The 26,237-nt window shown below is 38.6% G+C and overlaps 1 protein-coding gene across 13 annotated transcripts in view; it reads left to right on the top strand.

Moving 5' to 3' along the window:
- Positions 1–262: 262 nt before the first annotated feature.
- LOC129775310 (restin homolog) overlaps positions 263–26,237 on the top strand; it is a 253,909-nt gene continuing 227,934 nt past the window's right edge. For 5 of the 13 annotated variants that reach the window (XM_055779901.1, XM_055779904.1, XM_055779903.1 and 2 more), the window contains exons 1-2: positions 264–486; positions 15,025–15,414. In XM_055779901.1, the coding sequence (XP_055635876.1) occupies positions 15,099–15,414 (316 nt within the window). In that variant the 5' untranslated portion in view covers positions 264–486; positions 15,025–15,098. Of the gene's footprint in view, positions 501–14,713; positions 15,415–26,237 lie in introns of all 13 variants that reach the window. The other 8 variants (XM_055779909.1, XM_055779908.1, XM_055779900.1 and 5 more) reach the window with 7 other exon arrangements.

The following is a 26,237-nucleotide window of genomic DNA, read 5'->3' as shown; positions in this document are numbered from 1 at the left end:
AGATATTAATATTAAAACTATTTCATAAGATCGTAAAACGTTTCTGATGTGACACTCTCAAGGGAAGTCAATAGTCAAAAATATGTCCTGCTGAATGAAATACGGATTTTCCACCCTGCTACGAAAATATACGGTGTAATACGTTGAAACCGTGAACGGTGTAACTACACCACCGAAGCAGGAAATCAACCCCCATCACTCACCGTACACCACTGGCGCAGTTGTTTGTTTTGGTCGGTTGCGCTCGCCCGAACTGACACCTGCACAGCTGTTTTGACGTCTTGACGTTCGGGACCGTGATTGTGTGAACGTTATTTTGTTTCGTCGCGAGCTCTTTTCGAAGCGAATAAAATTGTCTATCGATATTTGTAAACGATTAATTGGGATCACGGGAATTTGTGGGGGCGAGTGTTTTTGGTGCGTGTACCCCTTTGTTCCATCGGGAGTGTGTTTACGTACGCGAGTGACGAAGATCCCGTTTTGGAGGTTTGTTCCGACTGGTCGGTCTGGCAGAGGCCCACTTTGTTTACATGGATGCTGTGGTGCTCGCGGGGAAAAATAAGAAATTGAGCCGTCGTGTCTAAGAAGATTGAAAATGCGAATTAAATAGCGGAATTATTGTGTTGGATAAGGGTAGTTGCAGCGTAGAATATGGTCCAAGTGAATGAGCCGTTATGAATTAATGATTGTAACCTCTACAGGCATCCCGAAACCCGTTCATTTGGGATGCTAGCCGATAGCTCCGTTGTTAGTGTGTGACGTCGTTCTCACCGTTATTGAACCACAAGAAGGGTTCTTGCATTCGAATAGTTCTGTCCTAAAAATAGACGCTATGTTGGTAAATAGCGTCCCAAATGTGGTTCAAGGGCACTAGCCGAAGCACACGCCAAAGGGAAAGCGCTTGAAGCGATGTGACGATTTCGTCTCGCACTTCGCTACGTCACTATCCGAAAATAGCACCTTACGGATGATCTCTGTCGATGGCTCAGTGGTTTCTTATTGTAAATTTTCTGCCTGGCTGGGCAAACAACAATCGTGAAACTAATGTGAATCCAATTATCTTCGGTGCTTGGCTGCCGTCGATTCACATTTTTGCTTACATTGTTTGGTTCAATGCGAATCATTCATAAAATTTTATATTGAACTTCCTGCAAGGGATTAGGTGGAGCTGCTTCCCCAATCTTCTCGATCGCAAAGTGCTTGTTACACATCATTACATTCTAGATAACTTTATTTTGCCCTTCTATTGTATTGATTGATTCCACAATTTAACAGGTGTATTAACAGGTAAGTACGAATAATATATCGTCTATTTCATGCCACCATTAACAAATCAAACAACATGAAAGAAAACAAATAGCAAGCAGCTTTGATTTCCATATTTATCAAACGGAAAGTGTGTATCTTTCGCGAATGTGTAGGGGAAGGTGGCCTTGATCCGACCCATTAAATTGCAATAGCTGATCCTCTCATAAAATTTTTGTTTTTGGCGAATACGGCATTGAAATGTTTATTATAACTCTCAAGCTATATTTTCTACCAGTCGAAATGATTCTTGAGTGGAAAAAAACGGAAAACAGAGGCCAAATCGGAAGTGCATTTTTTCGACATGTTTTAAAATGGTGATCCTAAACAAATACTCTCCACCCATGGTCCTGAACCGACTTTTTTTTTGCGGCGAATCTACTACCAATTTGACGAAAGTGACATTCTCCTCCAATTATATAAATAACTAGCTGACCTGGCAAACTTCGTCTCGCCCAAAAATTTATTGTTCGTTACCACATCCACGTTTCTTACTAAGCGCACGCTTATGGGTCCAATCGCAGAACTGTTCATTGATTGATCTTCTAATCTACCCTTTAAAATTACCTTTTACTTCTACCGAAACTCGTCATTATAATATTATTATTAGGGGATTATTTTCAGACACTATTCTCGTTCAAGATTTTCCAACCACTTGCAAATAACATGTTTCTGCGTAACATGGAATAAATGATACAGAAAATATGATAGAATAAAGACAGCCCTAAATCGGACAATACCTTCCTCGAGTTTTGCTCTTATCAACACATTCGGCGATCCATTTATATAGAAAGAAGAAGCTATAGGAGTGAGGTTTATCACATTAAAATCAATTTCCACTTTCAAACAAAGATCAATTTCGTTAGCGCAAACATCAAATGGACTAACAACGCTTGTGAATTGAATTTTCGCAAATTTTCCCATTTTCTTCAGAGTTTTCCGAAATTTTTCAATTATCATGTTTGGTTGGAATATGTGTTTTAAAATTTTGGAACCCCCCCCCCCTCCATTCCAGAGGAGGGAGGGGTGCCATACCATCATAGGGTTCCATTTGCTTGATTAGTTCTTGAGTTATGCAGAAACTTATGCTTCATCTGTATGGTAGCCTCCCTCCCCCTTAGAGAGAGGGGAGTAGTGTTGATTCACGATAGATACCTCCACTCCACATGCCAATATGGCTCGATTTGCTTGTTTAGTTTTCAAGTTATGCAGACATTTGTGTTTCATTTGTATGACTGCCTCCCCTTAGAGAGGGGGAGGAGTGGCGGAGGAGTGTCGAACCACCATAGAATCGTTCATCGATCCCTAAAACCCCTATATGCCAAGTTTGATTCCATTTTCTTGATTAGTTCTTGAATTATGCAGAAATTTATATTCTATTTGTGAGGCAGCAGTGTCTGCTCACCATAGAAACGTTTCTTGCCCCCTAAAACCTTCGCATGTCAAATTTTTCTCCATTTGCTTTATCGGTTTTCGAGTTATGCGGAATTTAGTGTTTCATTTGTATGGCAGCGCCCCCTTAGAGAGGGGGAAGGAGTGTCTATTTACCATAGAAACATTTCTTGCCTAAAACTTTCATATGCTAAATTTGGCTTGCTTAGTTTTCGAGTTATGCAAAAATTTGTGTTTCATTTGTATGGCAGCCCCTCCCTTCGTGGGAGGGGGAGGAGTGTTTGCTCACCATAGAAACGTTTCTCGCCTCCTAAAACCTTTAGATGCCAAATTTGGCTCCATTTGCTTGATTGGTTTTCGTGTTATGCAGAAATTTGTGGTTCATTTGTATGGCAGCCCCCTTAGAGAGGGGGAGGAGTGTCTACTCACCATAGAAACATTTCTTATCCCCTAAAACCTTCACATGCCAAATTTGGCTCCGTTTGCTTGATCAGTTCTCTAGTTATGCAGAAATTTGTGTTTCATTTGTATGGCAGCCACACCCCCCACCCTCAGAGAGTGGGGAATGGTCTTAAATTATCATAAGAACCTTCCCCGACCCCAAAAACCCCTACATACCAATTTTCATGTCGATCGATTCAGTAGTTTTCGAGTCCATAAGAATCAGACAGACAGAAAGACAGACAGACTACATTCCATTTTTATATATATAGATTGATTGTTGTAAATAACTGACGAGCGGCTCTCTTTTTATATGAAGCAAAACACAAGTTCCAGTTTCGGAACAGTATCAAGTTGTACCATACTTAACGGTGCTGGGCTATCGTGGAAGTAGGTTGAGTACCGGGCAACTCTAATCCAAGATCACGAGATTCTGCGCTTCACACGGGAATTACTTTCTATTCAATGGGATCTCTAAAACAAGGAATCTGGAACCTGGGGTTCCTTGACGAAGAGAATTTCGACAACAGGAATATGCTGTGCCGCAAAGGATATGGAATGGGTTGACAAAAGGTCACCTTTCGCGGCGAATTTTGTCGAAAGCCACGAGTGTCTCTACTTTGATTTTTGGGAGTTAACGGAATGCGGGACAGCTTCATAACTGATTATACCTGTATTTATACCGGCGTATTGTACATTTCCCAATTCGTTTGAGGTGATTTTGGACTCATGGAGAACTCATGGTCGGGATGATACCCGGAGCAACCAAATTGAAACAGCTCAAACGTGATGTACATCGATACAATCAGTTATATGTGCCTTAGGCTTATCTCGGATTCCTTCGGGAGGACATTCCATTCCGCCAAACAGCTCAGCTCCCATAGATCCTCGTACTTAGCTAGTTCAAGCGGGGGCGTCGGAGTTTTCTTGAGTTCATCATGTTTCTGTGCTGGTGATGAATTCTCGCGTAACTTTTGAAAAGGTCCTAAGTAACAAATGTAAACAAATCGAGTTAATGGATGCATACTATTAGTGCTCAATCATTGAATGCAATGCGAAAACAACCGTTCAAGTATCTATCCTTTTCACCTTTTGACGTGGGACTACGTCTAACCGGAATATATGGAGGGTAAAATGAAAACCTAAACACAGAACATGCAGGAAAAAATGAAAGATTTCGAATGCTTATAGCTCGAACATTTCGTACTGGATAGGAGAGATGTTTGCATCACTTGATAGGGAATATTTCTACGCATCTATCGCAACTAACAAAATGTTGTTTTCCAATTGAATAACTGTAAAATATTAAGCGTTATCTAAACGCCCTAACTGCATCGTTTTGATTGGCCCGATTTACGGTTTCCCTAACACAGCCATCAAAACCAAGCAGCCTTGGGGAAATCGGCATTGCAAATACATGAAAGTAGGGGGACTTTTGTTCTCATCGAAAAATGTTCCCTAACACAGACTTTAAAACCAAGCAGCGAAATCGGCATTGCAAACACACGAAAGAGCCTAGAGGCGAGTGAACTGAAAAGTTTAAACCCTCTTAAAGCCAAAAAGAAGAAAAAGAACACACGAAAGTAGGGGGAGCTTTTGTTCCCACCGAAATGTGCGAAATCCCTAATAGAGATTTCTAAACCAAGGTGCCTGGAGAAATCGGCATTGCGAATTCATACAAATCGGGGGTATTTTTGTTCCGATTGAAATGTGTTTCCCTAACACAGACTTCAAAACCGAGGTTTCTGGGGAAATCGGCTCTGCAAATAAATGCAAACTGCGAGTACTTTTGTCCTCGCTTGCCTTTGTGCAGAGTGGAATATGTCTGTCCTAACATGATCTTCTAAACTTAGGAACCTGGGAAAATCGTGCAGCCACTAGAAGCGAATGAACTTCCCAGTTTCAAGCAAATTCGTGATTCGAGAAGTATGTAAACTTTTGGGATGTAAACTTCAGAGGGAAATGTAAAATAAAATAATCGTTTGATAATTTTTTTTTGTCTTTATTGGAAAGATTTTCAGCCTTAGGCTGGTTCATCAAACGTTTGATAATTCTTCCGTACATATATTTTGTTCTAGTCATAATACCAAACGTAAAAGGTCCGTCATTAAATTTACTTGTAACGAAGAACAATCAATCACAATAAATGAATTGACTTTACACGGCATTTGTTCATTTTTTTCACTCACAGAGCAAATATATTGAACTCAATTGAATTTGGAAACTGTTAATTCAATCAAGAATTTAATCAATACAAACGAATGATTGCTAAGCTAAGGTAGTTCCACGTGAACCTTGCGGTTATATCATAGATATAACCCACTCATTTTTTTTTATTACCGATACAAAAAATGTCCAATGTACAGATTCGAATTTTAAGCACTCAACTATTACTTCGGACGCCACTTTCCTCTGACGCTCGATACGTCCGAAGTTACAAAGCAATCAAAACAACACGAAGTCGCACTTCGGACATTTTGGGTTTTTGTTATTTTCGGGTGTTGATATCGTTTTTAGTGCAATTCAACGAGTTATAAGAATAATGATCTGCTTTTAGCACAAAATGCAAGTATTTCAGTAGTTATATGCAAATTGTCATCGTACAACGTAATTTGTCCAATGTACGAAGCGGTCAGTCAAAACGTCCAATGTAACATTTTTCGCTCGGAGGTTTCAATATCAAACTGAAATCACATAACAACAGTTACGATTGGTTTTGCGGAGTTATTATTGACTGCTAGTGGTAAAAGTAATGATAAAGATCGATTCCTTTCGAAACAATTCGCGGAACAATGTTCCGATCTTCAACTTCGTTTTTCTCGAGTTGATGTGAATGTTACATAGGACCTTTTCAAAAATTACGCGAGAATTGATGAAATTTGCCCACGGCTGCCACGTGCTATGGTGACCTTCCAAATCTGCATGACTTCCCCGCAGCTCATTCGCTAGCTTCGAATCATCCCTCGTAGAATTGGCCAGCACTCTCAAAACCGTCTCGATACTGTGCGTTTGTTTCCAAGCTTGTCGAGTATACGCAACCAATTTGTTTTATTGCATTTTTCACGCCATGTCGTAACAATCCTTGGTATCAGATTATTTGTACTATATGTCTTGCGTTTGGACGGATCCTGGAGTGTGATAAAATTGCAATGTCTTCCCGTTTTAGATCTTGGGTCTCTGACTAACGAGGAGTTTCGCCATCAAACAAAATGATTTCAATCAAGGAAGAATGCTATCGTGGTTGTCTAGCAGAAGAGGCATAGGGTGACCATCGTAACAGCGGGAAAGTTTTTCAAAAATTCTACAAATAACTCCTCATTAAGCCATCTATTCGGATTTGCTTCTCCAAATGAACCTGACGGATTGGAAAAAAAGCTCTTTGAAACGTGCGCGTGGGAACACAAAATACGACGGTACACGCATTCCAGTTGTCGATACGGCTTGCACAAGTTTCACCAATTGTTCACTCTCGGCAGATGTGATTTGCCCGATCTACTTCCGACCACAATGAGGTATAATACGGACTGTTCTATGCACCGTAGACACACCCGTTTCATCGACATTCCAGATATCGTATGGTCCGATCATTATTTTGTTCATTACATGAAATTTGTTAGCGAACTAGGCAGCAAAATTCGTTGGAATAAAGGCGCTGGATTTGTCTAAGATAGTGGCTTCAGGTTTTCTCAACGATAATTATGAATGTTGGTACTTGAAAAAGTGAAACCATTCCATCCCTATTCCAAGAGGGTGGATAGTTAACATCCAGTTGTTTGGAAAATTCATAGGCCAAGGCTCGAACCCGAACGTGTACCGATGTCAATCCGCAATAAATGTCTGATGCACGCTGAAGGTGGTTTGAGATATATTTTTCTTGTGAAGAGATGAACACCTTTAAAACTTTACAAGAAATTAATAAAAGAAATACAGTTAGATTTCAACATATCCACGGAATTAAACTACACTACCTGATATAACAGAATTCAATTCTATTATATGATGTCGCTAAACGGCGTCGGAGTATTAAAATTGGGACGAACGTTCCTAGCACGTAGTATTTACCATTCTGTGGTTTTTCTCTCTTTCTTCCTCGTTCGGCGTTCCATGTTCATTATTCTTTCGATGTTATTATAAAGTTGATCGAGGATTTCCAAACTGACGTTCGGTTGCGCGAAGCGACCATCCGGATTTTATTGCTTTAAACGCCGAACGAAGTACGACCGGATCTCGTTCTGGAATTTTTAGCTTGAATGTTCGTCCCATATCTAAAAATTTAGTCCCAAAAAAAAAACGTCCCATAAAACTAAATGTAGAAATTTTGAGTTAGTCTGTAGTGACGTTACACTATCAAGCTGGCGAAACTTGTTGCTACCTCTCAGGAGTGTATTGCTCAATTTTGCATGCCGTAGCTATAAGCTAGTAATACGGCTGAAAAACAGGGGTCGATTTAGGAACACCTTCTGGGAGTCGGCTTAGGACCACCGTGACTTTTTTCAAATAACCGAATGCCGTCTAGGGGCTGTCCACATACCACGTGGACAACTTTAGGGAGGGTAGGAGGTATCAAAATGTCCCCGCTTGTCCGCGGAGAGCGGGAGGGGGTATAGACTATGTCCACGTGAACACGAAGAATAAATATTTTTCCAAAGATGATCACCGATACATTATAAATGAAATAAAAACTGTTCCGTATTCAATAATTTTAAAACTCCGCCCAACCTGAGTATTCCGTAATTATCAATAATCTGTTTAAGTTGCCTGAGAGTACTTCATATATTTTTACTAAATCATTGGACTTCTTCACTGAAATCCATATTCTCAAAAAAAAACTCACGTAAACTCCAATGTAACATTTCGTCAACTCGAGAAGACCCGAACATTATTCCGCGAATTGTCTTAAAAGCTTTATCGCTACTTTCACCACTAGCATTCAAGAATAACTCTGAAAAACCAATCGTAACTGTTGTTCCGTGTTTGAGATGAAAGTTGAAGCCTCGGAGCGAAAAATGTTACATTGGTCGTTTTGACTGCTCGCGTTTGCACATTGGTCTTATCACGTTGCACGTCAAAAGTTTGAAACTAACTACTAAACGACAATCCAAATATCAGCATTTTGTTCTAAAGACAGATTATCATTGTTATCACTCGTTGAATTGCACTGAAATGGATAACAACACCCGAAAGAAACAAAAACTCAAAACGACCGATGTACGACTTCGTGTTGTTTTGACTGCTTTGTTACAAAGGAAAGTGGCGTCCTAAGTAACAGCCGGGTGCTTAAAATCCTAATCTATACATAGGATATTTTTTGTATCGGCGATAAAAAGATGAAGAAGATAGATACGTGAATGATTGTTTTTGTAATGCATTCAATAATTGAAAACTAATAGCGTGCACCCATTTACTCGATTTGTTTACATTTCTTACATAGGACCTTTTCAAAAGTTACCCGAGAATTTCATAATGGTTGAGTTTTCATGATATTACGAATATGTTTTTTCATCAAATATAATTTTCTATAGATTTTTTTCTAACTCGAGAACAGCTAGTGTTAGAATAGAAATGTCTGTAGAGTTTTGAATGCAGAATTACGTGTTAAATCAATTTTTTGTATTACTTTTCTCGAAAAGTTACAATTTTTCAAAGTATTGAAATTTCATCAATTCCTAGGATTTAATATTTACATTTGCGTAAGGTAATCCATGCACCACTAGTCATCATAATTTCCTATGATCCTCTTATCTCTCCACGCCAATAACCTTTTGTTTACATCGAGTACCGTTATCTATTATCCATAGAAACTGCGTATTAAATCGTGATCAAATTCATTAGACATTAAAATTCGTACGAAAGAAGTGTAAATTATTGCATGTGGTTAGATAAAGTATTCAGTATGATTCCTTGCTGTGGTGGCTGAGAGCAGACATACGACCGCAAAGGGTTAATGAATTGCAGAATGATCGATAAGAATTTAAAAAGTAATGAAATATTTTAATACGCTTTCAATACCCTCTGAAAATTCTATGAAGGATGGCGAAAAAGGTTTAGTATTCCGCTACCGACTAAAGGTGAATCGGAGATCCAGAGTGAAGATGAATCGGAATTTGCTGTGATCAATCATTCTCCGGAGTGGGCAAAGATCTGCACTCAACAAAAAAAATAAAGGACTAGAATGCGGCATCGAAAATTTTGAGTGGGTTTTGAAACGCTGTAATTCTGTCATAAAACGATGCATTTGTCAGGAGGCGATCTGGCGTAGTGGTAACATCCATACCTCTCACGCAGAGATCACTAGTTCAATTCTCACTCCCGACATTCTTCCAAAAATGGAAGTAAAAGTGACGAACCAGCCGAAATGTGTTGAAAATCACTATAATAAAGAACAAAAAAGATGCATTTGTCAAAGCAATAACTGGGTCTTGTATAGAACATTTCAAAACTGCTTGTCGATTTGCTATGCGATCGTTATGTCATGAAATATGCATAATCCAAAAAGAAAGGACAATTTTTCATTCGTTTTCCAGATGGAATAAGTACACTCCTGAAATGAAGCTGAGAACTCAAATTAACATTATTGTATGTATGTATTATATGTGATATCAACACATTTCATTGCAAGTATTGAAAAAATCCTGAACTAAAATTGTATTTGAGAATAATTTTCAACCCACTTATTTTTATTCGATTGGCGTTTGCAATCACAATTAGTGAAACTCAAAATCAAAATAGAACCAAATGGAAAAACTCTCACTCCTTTACAAAATTAACGTCAATTTAACATAAATTACGATAAATTTCTAATTCGTAGATCATCTTTAGTTCTGAATCAGTTCAAATAACCCATTCAGGGTGGTTACGACCATGCTGCTGTTGTAGTGAGTATCTCGTTCTACGCAGAGGATACTGCTCGTTAAATGACTCATACTGCTTGTAAACTGCATCTCTGTTCGCCCGATCACTCCTAATAAGTTCCTGACAAGGTTTTGATTTGGTAAACAAGCTGACCCATCCAGAATCTGAAGCCCCTATTCATTAAACCTTGCCATGACCTTCCATATTTTATGAGTTGATGCCAAACCACCCAATTATCAAATTGTTTTTGATGCAAAAACAGCAGTAAAAGATTCTGGAGTACTTCGTTACACTTCTATCTGTTCATACGTGTTGATGGTGAGCTGTGTAAACCAGGCCTATTAAGAAAATTCTCCCCAAACCATCAAACTGTCGCCTGCAAAGTTACGAGTTGAAAAATTAAATGACACGTTCCGTAAATCCTTCCAGTATGAAGAAATTTTATTCAAGTTGAATTTCTTTTTTATTAGAGAAGTTCTCCTGAAATAAAGAAACCTATGGGAGTAGCTTCCACATTAGTTTTTGGACTCGCAGCTTTGAAAATGGGATTTTTATGGTTTGGGGAATTTTCTCAAAAAGACTTACCATCAACACGAATGAACAGTTAGAAGTGCAACGAAGTTCTTCAGAATCATTAACTGCTGTTTTAACTTCAAAAACAATGTGATAATTAGGTAATTCGGCATCAATTTATAAAATCCGGAATGTTATGGCATGGTTTAATGAATAGGGACTTCAGATTCTGGATGGGTCAGCCTGTTTACCAAATCAATACCTTGTCAGGAACTTATGAGGAGTGATCGGACGAATAGTAGATGCAGTCTACAAGCAGTATGAGTCATTTAACGAGCAGTATCCTCTGCGTAAAACGAGATACTCACTACAACATGGCGCAGCATGGTCGTAACCACACCGAATGGGTTATTTGAACTGATTTAGAACTAAAGATAACCTACGAATTAGAAATTTATCGTGATTTATGTTAAATTGATTAATTTTGTAAAGGAGTGAGAGTTTTTCCATTTGGTTCTATAGTTATGAAACATTGGAGCTTTAGTTTCTCGAATGTTTCGCGCCTGAACACAACAATAAAGGGTGTGTCACATCAAATTGCATCACGGAAAAAACGCTGTAGAAATTCGCCCAGTAGACCGATCCTTTTGAAAATTTTAGACAGTAAAATAAAAATGATTAAACAACTATTGGCATTTTCTTTTTATTCATACTTCGAGCCCAAGACCGTTTGCTCGCACCTTCCTCTTTACCCCGTCCATAAGGTTCTGTACAACGTCAGGTTGTAGTTTTTTTGACGTAGGACTACGTCTAACCGGAAGATATAGGGGGTGAAATGGAAATCTAGGCACTGAACAAATAGAAAAAAATGCAAGATTTGGAACGCTTATAACTCGAGCATTTCTCAATAGATCGCAAAGGTTTTTGCATCAATTGATAGGAAATATATCTACGCATCTATCATAACGAATAACATTTCATTTTTCTGGAGATAAATAATTGAATAATTGTGAAATATCAAGCATTGTCAAAATACACTATGTGCCCATTTTTGATTGGTCCATTTTGTGCTCCTCAAATCGTACCGACCAAAACGGGCAACCAGAGCAGCAGCGAAATAGAATGAAGCACGATTGGAAAGGAAGAAGAAAAAAATTAACGAAACATTGGTCGCAGTCTCACACATTCGTAATTCTCGAGCCAGCCAGTCAGCTTAAAAATCCCCGCTCCGCTGCCGTAACGATCACTCTCATTCAAACCGTACACCACATCGGTTCGCATCACAACACATCAACAAACCAACCCAAGCAGCCATACAGGTTAAAATTACCTCCAATCCGATACTGAGTGGTGGTAATGCGACGTGCCATTGAATGTAATTTACTGTAAAATACGTCACAAGCTGGATGGGAAGAAATTTTCCAACTGTGAAAGCTGTGGCGAGTGGCAAATGCAATCGCTAAACAGAAAGGTTTAGCCGAACAAGATGGGGATATCGAGTGATAACAAAACAATAAACTTTTCAGATTGAAGATAATTTTGTGATCCTGAAAAGGACCCTTTTTAGCCTGCATGTGAATCCAACGAGCGAACAAATCGTAATGAATGTATTTTTTTGCCATCGCTCCCTTTTAACGCTCATTCGTTCGTCTCGTTGGACTCGCCCCTTTGGCCGAGTCTGCCGATTTGTCTCTATCCTGTGAGTGTGTACCGCTAGAGTATAAAACACACAGACCCCAAAAAAATATCTTATTTTCATTCAAACCGTAAACCCGTGTGGTTGTACGACATCGGCATCGTGGACGTAACAAAGGAGGACAGGTTAAGGGAAAGGCAAAGTCTCACTCGAACCGTGCAGGTTTCCAGTTTCCTGTTGGTCGCATTCACTGATTGCTCCGCAAGGGTAACTAGGCCGAACGGATTGGTGCCGGAGCACCAGTATACCTAACTGCGATTATAGAGTTTCGGCCGTCGGAGTGCTCGAGTTGGCTTGCAAAGCTGCTCACGACAATCAGAAAACCCGCATCAATAACAGAACAGCTTCGGTTCGGCGCTCATCAAGGCAACAATTAGTTTCAGTGAGTGGCAAAGTGTTTCTCCGGCACGTCGCATTAAATGTAATTTACTGAACAACATGTCACAAGCTGGATAGGAAGAAATTTTCCAACTGTGAAAGCTGTGGCGAGTGGCAAACGCAATAGCTAAACAGGAAGGTTTAACCGAACAAGATGGGAATATCGAGTGATAACAAAAACACAGCACCAAAGGTTCTTTTCAGAACCATCAACATATTCATAAAGAGTAAACAGTAAACTAATCCATTTTTCAGGTAGATAGGTAGGTATTCACGTAGGAGAAGAAAATAAAACAATATATTTAAAATATATATTTAACAAAAGCTGTCCCCTTTGTATAGTCCTACGTCACTCCGGTTATGTCCTCGACATTACCCACCCGTCTTTTTTGAACAGAAATCCATTTTCTCGTGAAGTCCGTCTCCGATTTGACAACTTTTGGGTTCTTCCGGAGGGCCTCCTTCATAATCGCCCAATATTTCTCTATTGGGCGAAGCTCCGGCGCGTTGGGCGGGTTCATTTCCTTTGGCACGAAGGTGACCCCGTTGGCTTCGTACCACTCCAACACGTCCTTTGAATAGTGGCACGAAGCGAGATCCGGCCAGAAGATGGTCGGGCCCTCGTGCTGCTTCAATAGTGGTAGTAAGCGCTTCTGTAGGCACTCCTTAAGGTAAACCTGCCCGTTTACCGTGCCGGTCATCACGAAGGGGGCGCTCCGCTTTCCGCAAGAGCAGATCGCTTGCCACACCATGTACTTTTCGGCAAACTTGGATAGTTTCTGCTTGCGAATCTCCTCCGGAACGCTGAATTTGTCCTCTGCGGAGAAGAACAACAGGCCCGGCAGCTGACGAAAGTCCGCTTTGACGTAGGTTTCGTCGTCCATTACCAGGCAATGCGGCTTCGTCAGCATTTCGGTGTACAGCTTCCGGGCTCGCGTCTTCCCCACCATGTTTTGCCTTTCGTCGCGGTTAGGAGCCTTCGGAACCTTGTATGTACGTAGGCCCTCCCGCTGCTTGGTCCGCTGGACGAATGAACTTGACAAATTCAGCTTATTGGCGACATCCCGGACCGAACTTCTCGGATCACGTCTAAACTGCTTAGCTACGCGCTTGTGATCTTTTTCACTGACGGAGCATCCATTTTTGCCGTTCTTCACCTTCTGGTCGATGGTTAGGTTCTCGAAGTATCGTTTTAGTACTCTGCTGACCGTGCATTGGACGATTCCCAGCATCTTACCGATGTCCCGATGTGACAACTCCGGATTCTCGAAATGAGTGCACAGGATTAATTCACGACGCTCTTTTTCGTTCGACGACATTTTTCCAAATTTACGAAAAATTGACAGTGAAGCATGGCCAACGTGATCTATACACTCTTATCTGATTATAGGCGAAGGCTGAAGATATAATTCCTAAAAATTAAATTTCTACAGCGTTTTTCCGTGATGCAATTTGATGTGACACACCCTTTAAAATTGAAATGGCCAGTCTTATAAGTGAAGATATCAATTGTATTCTACACTATATATTTCAATTCAACCGACTTTTTACATATCTATGGAAATTCAGGAAAAAGGACTGGTTATACAGTTGTGGAAGCAGTGTATAATATGGCTGAAAAACAGGGGTCGGTTTAGGAACACCTTCTGGGAGTCGGCTTAGGACCACCGCAACTTTTTTCAAATAACAGAATGCCGTCTGCTAGATTCAATTTTGTTTACCAGATCATAACAATGGGAATTGCCTAGTTTTGTTATGTTTTGCCATTTGAAAGAACGTGTAACTTATTTTCCATACAATCTTTTTTTCCATCAAAAATCATTCTTTTCCATATTTAAATACACAGAATAGCCGGTCGGGTTAGGACTACCTTCCCCTATTATTCTTTCGCGCTAAATTTAAAACACACAAGAAGTTACGCAACTTGACGCGCCACAATAAAAAAAAGCGTCCACGGTTGTTTTTCAAATTATGTTGTTTTTATTTTTAATTTCACCGACTGACGCCACCCGGCGGAAGGCGTGAATGAAATGCCGAAGCAACGTTTTCTTCTCACTCCAAGCGTACGTAAATTAGAAATGCTAACGTGAAATAATAATTTTTATTACCGCCCAAATCATTGTTTGAGTGGCAAAGATCGACGACAGCAAATTTTACTACCAGTGAAGAGTACCGGCGAAAGTCTTGTTTCCCGCGTGTGAACCGAAAAATTCGATTACGGAGTGACGACGCAAGGTCAACAACGGTGGCAAAGAGTTTCTCTTTCCCAAATTGTAGCAAATTTGAGTGTGCCGCGTGTGTCTTTGTCTGTGTCTGTGTTAGTGTCAATCAATAGAAGAGAAAGTGAGGATCTACTTGAAATTGTCGCCAATTTCCAAGTAGCCGAATCCGTGGGAAGAGGAAAAGCACTTCCGTCCCGCTTCAGTGTTTGTTTATGTGTCTCATAGGAAAGCAAAATAATAGCGTGTGTGTGTGTTAGAAGAAAAATAAAATCGGCCAATCGATTCGGGGTGAAGTTAAAATGAGTGAGCCGACGAATGGTGCAAGTGCAGATGCCGACGAAGGCAGAACGAATGGCTCCACGGATGCCAAACCAAGTGGCATTCAGCCGCCGAAGCTTCGTGCTTTGCCGAAACCTTCCGGAATGAGGCCACCGTCGATGTCGCTGAGTTCGTCGACCACCTCGCTGGCGAGTACGAGTTCAACAGCACCGGTGGCCTCGAAGGTCACCACCGGTGTACCAGCATCACCGACAGTGGCAGCTCCGAGCCGCATTGGGCGGCCTTGCCAGGGCCATATCGCACCGAAGGCTGGCCTACCGTCACCGGAACCGAAAAGTGAGTGTGATTGTTTTTTTTCCTTCTCCAATGTTTATACATTATATCAAATTATATGCAATTACTGTCCGCTCGAAGACTTGTTCTGAGATAAGTGGCTAAACTTAATCGCTCAGACGTGAGTTGCGCAAAGTCGCTGAACTTACGTGTAACGGTTAATTGAGCTGTTATTAAACATGCCCTGTTGATTTTATCTTGGCTCAAATGATTTGAACTCAATGTACTTTCCTATCCTTTTTCTAATTTTTTACATTCATAGGTGATTTCTGTAGATAATCTAGTCTAAATTCTTGTTGATCATTTGATACACATAATTATAACTAGCTTTAAATTTTATTATTGTTTCAATAGCCATACTCAAATCTAGCTTCATTCAATGAAGTTTTAACCTTCGGTAACGGATCAAATTCGCAAGACACAAGATCCGACGAATAAATGGGATGACCCAACCCTACTGGGATGCTTCAGAGATGTCAGATTTACGAAAATGAATCTTCTTACGAAAGATAAATTCTTCGGAATCATAGAAAACGAAGATTTTTTTGTATGCATAACTCATCATCACAAGAGAACGGATGGTCAGATGCTGTCTTCATATCGCTGTTTTCGTCTTCACCCAACTTATGCGTAACCGATTTTTTTTCAATTTTACGGATTTTTCTTCAACAGTCTTTAATTTATGCGATCATTCTATGTTTTGAATTGAAGAGCTCGTCAATTTTGGAGTTCATTTCTTCAATTGGAATCAACATTCACAACATTGAGCGTTTTTTTCCGTTATTGTGAAAATAACAACGAATTTTCAAGTGGAATAAGCAAATCGTATATCTAAAACAAGGATTTTCTTCCGCAGGTAAGAGACGAATGAACTCTCAGAGTTTAAAGTCTCTCTAATTCAATACCTTCCCTTCCTTCCGCAGGTTTAACCCATCATTACAAGAGATGGATGGTCAGATTTTAGCTATCTTTATATGGTTCTGTGAAATTGGAATAATAGAATGAAGGAAAAAAAGTGAAATTCAGAAAAAAATGATTAACCATAAGTAAAGTGGTTAACAATTTAACACTTTACGGACCGCTCACGACATTTCTCGTTTTCCCGTTCCTTCTTTACGGACTTGTGTGAAATTAGCGGATAAAAGATTTTATTGTGTGCAAGTTTCAGTTGAAATCCATGTAACTAAATTGATTGTTTATCAAGTAACAACTTTCAAAATCATGCTCATTAGATAGAGAATTGAATCATTCATCTTTCCACATAATTCTTTTTTTTTTTTTGACCGTGACAGAGAAAAGTTATAGACTGAAACGTGAGCACGGGTCAATATATGGAACTATATAGAATTCTGAATATCAAAAAAAGTTGTTCGAATAGAGTTATCGAAGTTATTCGATAGAGAAAACTTTTACCTATCTTCCAGCTACAATTTTATTAATCGAAAAAGGGTGTTAGAAAAGTTATAGGTCCAAGTTGTATGGAAGAAATTAATTATTTTAAACAAAATTGAAAAAAAGTTATTTGATAGGACCCGAAACACATTCTTGAGATAGTAATTATTCGATATAGAATTTTTTTTTTCTATCTTTAGCAAAATTTTCATTGGTCGGAATAGGGTATAAGAAAAGTCATAGCCCAAAACCTATACAAATTGTTTGAGGGAAATTAATTAATTTGAAGAAAATTTAAAAAAGTTATTTGAAAGGTCTCAAAACACATTTTTTAGATATTACTCATTGGATAGAGAATACTTTTATCCATTTTCAGCCAAATTTCGTTGACCGAAAAAGAGTCTGAGAAAAGATATGGGCCAAAATGTATACAAGTTGTAGGAGGGAAATTAATAAATTTAACGAAAATGTAAATAGTAACTTTTTCACATTCGAAAAAAAAATTGAACAGAGTGCGAAGTAGAAATCTTTAGGCGATTTTTGAAATGCTTTAAAATTGTGAAATCGTTGATACGCATGAAGATGGGATATAAATCACTTTAAAGCATAATTTACATGGATTTATACGGAATATTTTACAGAGAAATTTGTATGTCAATGTATGTAGATGTAGTGGATAAAAATATCGGGAAGAAATGAGAAATCGATTTCTTTCTGTTTTTTCAAAGATAGCAAATCCAATTAACTTTATCAACTATCTTTTATTGATTTCTATAACGTTGCTGTAGGACCATTCTATAATGAGATATTATTGTATGAACGAAAAATTTCGAGTTCGTATTTGATAATAAATAGTTCAATAAATAATCATCGAAAAATAGGAAGTGGGTTATATCTATGGTATAACCGCAAGGGTGACGTAGGACTATCGTTGATTTAGAGATCATTTGTTGAATCTGAGTTCATTCTGAATGAATGAATATTTGAGGGACTTCGAAAACGAGAGCGTTACGTTGGAGGCACAAGGTTTTATGCATCCAATATTGGATACGGAAATATCCTACTGATGGGGAAGAATAATCTTCTGAAGCTATCCTGTTAATTGCGATTGATTGAAAAATCACAAAACCAAATGTATTTGGTCACAGTGTTACATGGATAGAAAACATTCAAATAAACTCCTTCACATGAATGTATTTTTAAACTGGCAGATTATTTTCAGTAACGATTAGATATTTCCACATTTTCCTCGATACTGGAAGCCCACCAGTGGTTTATGCTAACTCGATAACCATCTGTTAATAGCACTTGATTGAAACATATTTGGTCACAGTGTTACATGGATAGAAAACATTCAAATAAACTCTTTCACATGAATGTATTTTTAAATCCCCAGAGAAACTGGCAGATTATTTTCCGGATCTTTCTAGATGCTGAATGGCATCCAAACGGAAAGAATTCCGTGCGTGTATGGGTGTGTGTGTGTAGCGGCTGCTTCGATGGTCACCTTCTCTTCTCCTGAAGGATCGGCTTCTCTGTGCTCCCTCACAGGTTCAAACAAACAGCTTGCGTTTCAGGGCAGATCTCGATCCTTCGCCGTCCAGCACCCTCAGCAACGATGTTGTTTTGTCGATGTTCTCACGAAAAATGAATGCATCTCACCACCAGAATATCGCTTAAGTATGCTTTTTGTGCGTGATTGAATCGAGAGAAGGCGTGGTTCACGCTGGCAATTTGGAAGGCAAACTAGAGGGGAATGAACTCTCTGAGCTCGGAACTTTCGGCGACTGAGCGATTGCGGGCGCATACAATATTGGATACGGAAATGTCCTACTGATGGGGAAGAATAATCTTCAGAAGCTATTCTGTTTATTGCGATTGATTGAAAAATCACAAAACCAAATGTATTTGGTCACAGTGTTACATGGATAGAAAACATCCAAATAAACTCTTTCACATGAATGTATTTTTAAATTCCCAGAGGAACTGGCAGATCATTTTCCGGATCTTTCTCGATGCTGAATGGCATCCAAACGGAAAGAATTCCGCGCGTGTATGTGTGTGTGTGTAGCGGCTGCTTCGAGATCTTCCCGGGGAACCGTTTGTGGCATCACTCTCCTCCTGATGGATTCCCTTCTGGCCTAAGGTGCACAAACAGGCTCTTGGTGACACCGTTCATTCGCGCTTTCATGATAAATGAAGAGCTTCACCACAACAGCGACAACATGCTCCAATCGCTGTTCAATTAGAACTGAGTGGATTTCCGAGCGGCGCTCGCTTATATATCGATTGGTGATTTCAAGAGCCTGTTTTGAAAACAATTTTAAGACTATTGAAACAAGTTTTTGGATCAGAAAGTAACAAGTATAGAACGCGTAGACATTTTATCTTTCGAATGAAGTGTTGATCATACCATTTCGTTCAGTTGTTTAGGAGCTATTAACGCTCAAAATATCGGTCTCCGGCGTAACGCTTTCGTTTTCGAAACTTTGATTTTACACCCCGGTATAGAAATGAAAGACGTAGTCCTACGTCAAAACAGTTTTGAAAACTCTAGTAAATTCTATATAAAGGATTTTTTTTATGCGGGGGATAGAATTTTGTTATAATTATAATCCTATGGTGAATTACATAGAGATTCGAAAAATAGTCTGAATTTCTATACAATAGAAATTTTTACTTCCTTTTTACTTTTTACTTCCTTACCTAGCCAGACCCTTTCCCCCGTATAACTCGTGAACGTTTTGGCCAATAACTTTTCTCATACCCTTTCCGGACCAATGAAAATTTGGCTAAAGATAAATAAAAATATTTTTTATCGAATGAGTACTATCTCAAAAATGTGTTTTGGGTTCTTTCAAATAACTTTTTTCAATTTTCTTTAAATTAATTTATTTCACCCATACAAGTTGTACAGGTTTTGGCCTATAACTTTTCTTAGATCCTTTTTTGACTAATGGAAATTTGGCTAAAGATAGATAAAAATATTCTCTATTGAATGAGTATTATCCCGAAAATATGTTTTGGGTCCTTTCAAATAACTTTTTCCAATTTTCTTTGAATTTATTAATTTAAAGTTATATAAGTTATATAGGTTTTGGCCTATAACTTTTCTTGGACCCTTTTCCGACCAATGAAAATTTGGCTAAAAATAAATAAAAATATTTTTTATCGAATGAGTACTATCTCGAGAGTGTGTTTTCGGTCCTTTCATATAACTTTTTTCAATTTTCTTTAAAATAATTAATTTCTCCCATACAACTGGGGCTATAACTTTTCTCAGACGATTTTCCGATTAGTAAAATTGTGGCTGCAAGATAGGTAAAATATTTGTCTATCGCACAATTTGGATAACTCTATTCGAACACCTTTTTTTTTGATTTTCAAAATTCTGTATATTTTCTTATACTGACCGCTCACGTTTCAGTTTATAACTTTTCTCTGTCACGATCAAGAAAAAAATGAACTATGTGGAAAGATGAATGAATCAATTCTCTATCTAATAAGCATGATTTTGAAGATTGTTACTTGATAAACAATCAATTTATTTCAACTGAAATAATTCATTACTGATTAAATCCAGCAAGACGCTGAACAGAAACTTGCACGCAATAAAAACTTAACAGAAACTTGCACGCAACAAAAAAAACGCTTAACTTTCATCCGCTAACTTCACACATAGAGGCAAATGAACTGCAAACTTTCAAGCCTCTTAAAAACTTACAAGCAAAGCAAGCATTTTCACACAAGTCAAAGCGTGCGGTCCCAGGCGTATGTCTTACAGATTTCTTCCCGGTCCTTAAAGTTTTAATACAGATGTTTGATTTTTTGTTTTCGTTTTCAGTTCGTTGCTTCAACGAGTACAGTTTGGCAGGAAAACACAAAGGGAAAACAATTTCGGGAGGAAACTAGAACAAACAATTTTGGGCATTTGGGTTGGCCATATCCGTCTTATATATGAGGGGCTTAGAATGAAAGGGGTGTAAGTGATTTGATCGATTTCTCTACATCGACTCTCTCGTTTGGTCATAACTTCGCAGCAAATACATTCCCAACTGTTTTTCACAATGTGGAAGGTAGGTCAGAACCTTATCTATCGGATTCTATAGAAAACTTAAATTGGAACGTTTTTGCAGTTGAGTTATTAACTAAATAAAAAGTTGATGAAGAGAAATCGATCAAGTCACATACACCCCTTGCATTCTAAGCCCCTCATATACAGTAGTACCTCGATTATACGCGAGCGGATGATCCGTGAGAGCGAGATCCATAGTATTTATTTAGTGAGTAGTGAGCTTTTGCTGTTTTGTTTTGGTCATGACTTCCACAATAAAGCTTGATTTACAGGGAAACTTCGATATAATGTACCCTCGTTATAACGTACTCTCGATATAACGGGAGCGATTGGGAGAATTAAGGTGTTTTCCAATATAATCCATAAATCGAGCCCAAATTGCATTAGGGTAACCATGAAAAAACGGGGTTTTCAGCTTTGACTTTTATATTTCAAATTCTGCATCCAAATTGTCTTCATACGACTTTTAGAGCTTATCAATACCAACATTTTGCGATGCAGAATTCGTCAATATCTTAATCCTGCTCAAAGTTATTGATGGATTTTCACCCAAAAACTCATGATTTCAATTTTAATTTACTCAAATACAAAAAATAACATACCTTTGAAAATCACATATTATATAGAGTGAAATTTGTTCTTTTAAATTCCGCCAACAAACATTTTGTTTGCCCCAGAAAGAATGGCAAGCAATTGAAGAGAGCGTATTTTTTTTGGATGAAATATCAATAACTTTGAGTGAGGTGACGACGTGATTGACGAGTTCTGCATCGCAAAATGTTTGTATCAGTATGTTCTAAAAGTCTTTATTTAAGTCGGTTATTCCAAGAAATAAAAAAAAAACTTTGTTCTACAAAAACTGGGACAACAACATTGTCGAACTATGTTTACCTCTATCTATAGAGATAAGAAAGTTAGATTTTTTATTTCATCGAAAATGTTGGTCACCCTATTTTTAGCAACATGAAAAAGAGCGCTTTATCATATGTAACTACTTTGTCGAAGGCAGTGTTTGTCTAGAGAATAACTGTCGAGCTCTAAATGCTAATTTCCATTTAAATGCATCTCCTGGAACATTGTGCATTATCTTGTTCGTGATGAGAACCTTTGTTTTCTGTACACAGCTGAAATTCATTGGTCAAATCAAGAACTTCCTGTCAAATTTATCAACGGAAACGAACTTAATTTGCTGGGGATATCTCCTCTGGCAATGGTTTTATAGAATTTCAGGTATGGAAACTGTCCAAAACCCATCTTTGCGTACGTTTCGTCATCCATTAGCATGCATCCTTCGTACTCGGTCAAAACCTTGTTGTTCCATTTTCAAGCGCGTCTTTTGACCACCAGATTATGCTTCAGCGTCCTGTTTGGTTGCTTGCAGATAACCTTCTCACATACGGATTCTCCGGATGGTAGAGTCCGGTAGAGTTGTGGTTTATTACCGATGTCGTAATCCGAGAGTCCTGGGTTTGCCTTAATTGTTCAACCTCAGTTTCCGATCGTACGATCCACTACCACGCGTCCTCTGATCCATTTGAACAACAGTTGTAAGTTCATCGTAACCTTTGAGCATATCATACAATGAATGTTGGAATGTTGCTTCTCGTGGATCCGCAAAACGGTCAATTAAATGCTTCGAAAATTTCAGATTTGCCAAAATATTGGGAATCGTTTGATTCCTACAGAAATGCGGATTCGAAGGCAAAATTTGCGGAGGCTAGTACATTATCTTCGTGCCAAATTAGAACATCAAGTAAGGTTAAAGTGCAGAAAAAATCATTGAAGTGAAGCGGTCAGACAATGATTTCAAGAAAAAAAAACCGATATTGACAAAAATCAGCGAGCAGAAAAAAACGCTTGACAAGAAGGTGGCAAATTTCAGTCATCCATGTAAAATAAGATAAATTTAATTAGATTTCAATGAAACATCTGTGTTACGGCCCAGATGGACAAAACTAAAAAAACAACACATTTTCATTTCCACAAAACACTTTATTCAACGCACAAAAAGTATGAAACACTTAACACGAAAAATCCCTTGAAATCTGCAGCAAATCAGCCTGAGTCCGTACCTGAAGACAAAGAGCAATTAGTATAGATATTTAACATGAATACATATAGGTACTTACCTTCTCATCGTCGTCACGGATACCCGAAACAATCAGCTGAAAAGACAATTATTTTAATTGGACGACACAAAATACTCACCTTTGAAGACAACACAACAATCACAAACAATAACAAGTAAATTGTCAAAAGACAGGAACAGATGGAAACGAACCCGCTATACAAAGTGTAATTGTTTATGGCGGAAATTCCAGACACAACCTATACAACAATTGCGCTATTCAAATGGCTATGGGCTAATCGTAGAAATAGGGCACGAAATGTTCACGGCAATCTCAGTCTCAAATAAACCATCGATCAGTATAGATCAAACCTGCTTTGGCTATATTCGTTCTCATCATTTCTACATCATTTTCGGGTAGCCATCTCTGGGCGGAGACAATCTGTTAAAAAATTCACGTTCGGAAAAAATAGCAAAATTTCATTATAATAAAAAGTTCAGGTAATTTCCAATGAAACTTCATCATATTTTATTTCCAACTTGGCAACGGTTTCAAAACATTCATGTCTTTACGCTTTTTATATATAAAAGGTTTCTGTTTTGAACATAAAACTTACTGCTCCTTTCATCTAAGTATGTTAAGCAAGTATCTAGTATTTTTCCTTTGTGAACCCAAGGCTCTTGGATAAGAGCTAGATCCACAGCGTCTTTTGTAAACCTCCTGGATAACAAGCTCGACGCTGCTTTGGCTTGATGGAGGTTTATTTGCAAAACTTTAGTGTTCTGCATTAGGTTGGGTTGACCGATCCGGGGGGTTGTTTGGGAGAATCGGAACCCCATCTGTTTTGTTGAAATTATGGTCAGGTTTTTTGCTTGTTCCAGTGTCCATGTTCGTTTTGGATCTGGTGTGATGGGGGGTTTGGAGCATAAAAATCCATTAGCATGCATCCTTCGTACTCGGTCAAAACCTTGTTGTTCCATTTTCAAGCGCGTCTTTTGACCACCAGATTATGCTTCAGCGTCCTGTTTGGTTGCTTGCAGATAACCTTCTCACATACGGATTCTCCGGATGGTAGAGTCCGGTAGAGTTGTGGTTTATTACCGATGTCGTAATCCGAGAGTCCTGGGTTTGCCTTAATTGTTCAACCTCAGTTTCCGATCGTACGATCCACTACCACGCGTCCTCTGATCCATTTGAACAACAGTTGTAAGTTCATCGTAACCTTTGAGCATATCATACAATGAATGTTGGAATGTTGCTTCTCGTGGATCCGCAAAACGGTCAATTAAATGCTTCGAAAATTTCAGATTTGCCAAAATATTGGGAATCGTTTGATTCCTACAGAAATGCGGATTCGAAGGCAAAATTTGCGGAGGCTAGTACATTATCTTCGTGCCAAATTAGAACATCAAGTAAGGTTAAAGTGCAGAAAAAATCATTGAAGTGAAGCGGTCAGACAATGATTTCAAGAAAAAAAAACCGATATTGACAAAAATCAGCGAGCAGAAAAAAACGCTTGACAAGAAGGTGGCAAATTTCAGTCATCCATGTAAAATAAGATAAATTTAATTAAATTTCAATGAAACATCTGTGTTACGGCCCAGATGGACAAAACTAAAAAAACAACACATTTTCATTTCCACAAAACACTTTATTCAACGCACAAAAAGTATGAAACACTTAACACGAAAAATCCCTTGAAATCTGCAGCAAATCAGCCTGAGTCCGTACCTGAAGACAAAGAGCAATTAGTATAGATATTTAACATGAATACATATAGGTACTTACCTTCTCATCGTCGTCACGGATACCCGAAACAATCAGCTGAAAAGACAATTATTTTAATTGGACGACACAAAATACTCACCTTTGAAGACAACACAACAATCACAAACAATAACAAGTAAATTGTCAAAAGACAGGAACAGATGGAAACGAACCCGCTATACAAAGTGTAATTGTTTATGGCGGAAATTCCAGACACAACCTATACAACAATTGCGCTATTCAAATGGCTATGGGCTAATCGTAGAAATAGGGCACGAAATGTTCACGGCAATCTCAGTCTCAAATAAACCATCGATCAGTATAGATCAAACCTGCTTTGGCTATATTCGTTCTCATCATTTCTACATCATTTTCGGGTAGCCATCTCTGGGCGGAGACAATCTGTTAAAAAATTCACGTTCGGAAAAAATAGCAAAATTTCATTATAATAAAAAGTTCAGGTAATTTCCAATGAAACTTCATCATATTTTATTTCCAACTTGGCAACGGTTTCAAAACATTCATGTCTTTACGCTTTTTATATATAAAAGGTTTCTGTTTTGAACATAAAACTTACTGCTCCTTTCATCTAAGTATGTTAAGCAAGTATCTAGTATTTTTCCTTTGTGAACCCAAGGCTCTTGGATAAGAGCTAGATCCACAGCGTCTTTTGTAAACCTCCTGGATAACAAGCTCGACGCTGCTTTGGCTTGATGGAGGTTTATTTGCAAAACTTTAGTGTTCTGCATTAGGTTGGGTTGACCGATCCGGGGGGTTGTTTGGGAGAATCGGAACCCCATCTGTTTTGTTGAAATTATGGTCAGGTTTTTTGCTTGTTCCAGTGTCCATGTTCGTTTTGGATCTGGTGTGATGGGGGGTTTGGAGCATAAAAATCCATTAGCATGCATCCTTCGTACTCGGTCAAAACCTTGTTGTTCCATTTTCAAGCGCGTCTTTTGACCACCAGATTATGCTTCAGCGTCCTGTTTGGTTGCTTGCAGATAACCTTCTCACATACGGATTCTCCGGATGGTAGAGTCCGGTAGAGTTGTGGTTTATTACCGATGTCGTAATCCGAGAGTCCTGGGTTTGCCTTAATTGTTCAACCTCAGTTTCCGATCGTACGATCCACTACCACGCGTCCTCTGATCCATTTGAACAACAGTTGTAAGTTCATCGTAACCTTTGAGCATATCATACAATGAATGTTGGAATGTTGCTTCTCGTGGATCCGCAAAACGGTCAATTAAATGCTTCGAAAATTTCAGATTTGCCAAAATATTGGGAATCGTTTGATTCCTACAGAAATGCGGATTCGAAGGCAAAATTTGCGGAGGCTAGTACATTATCTTCGTGCCAAATTAGAACATCAAGTAAGGTTAAAGTGCAGAAAAAATCATTGAAGTGAAGCGGTCAGACAATGATTTCAAGAAAAAAAAACCGATATTGACAAAAATCAGCGAGCAGAAAAAAACGCTTGACAAGAAGGTGGCAAATTTCAGTCATCCATGTAAAATAAGATA

The sequence above is a fragment of the Toxorhynchites rutilus genome, chromosome 3 (genome assembly GCF_029784135.1).
Source record: "Toxorhynchites rutilus septentrionalis strain SRP chromosome 3, ASM2978413v1, whole genome shotgun sequence".
Classification (NCBI taxonomy): domain Eukaryota; kingdom Metazoa; phylum Arthropoda; class Insecta; order Diptera; family Culicidae; genus Toxorhynchites; species Toxorhynchites rutilus.
This window is presented reverse-complemented; position numbering and strand designations above follow the sequence as displayed.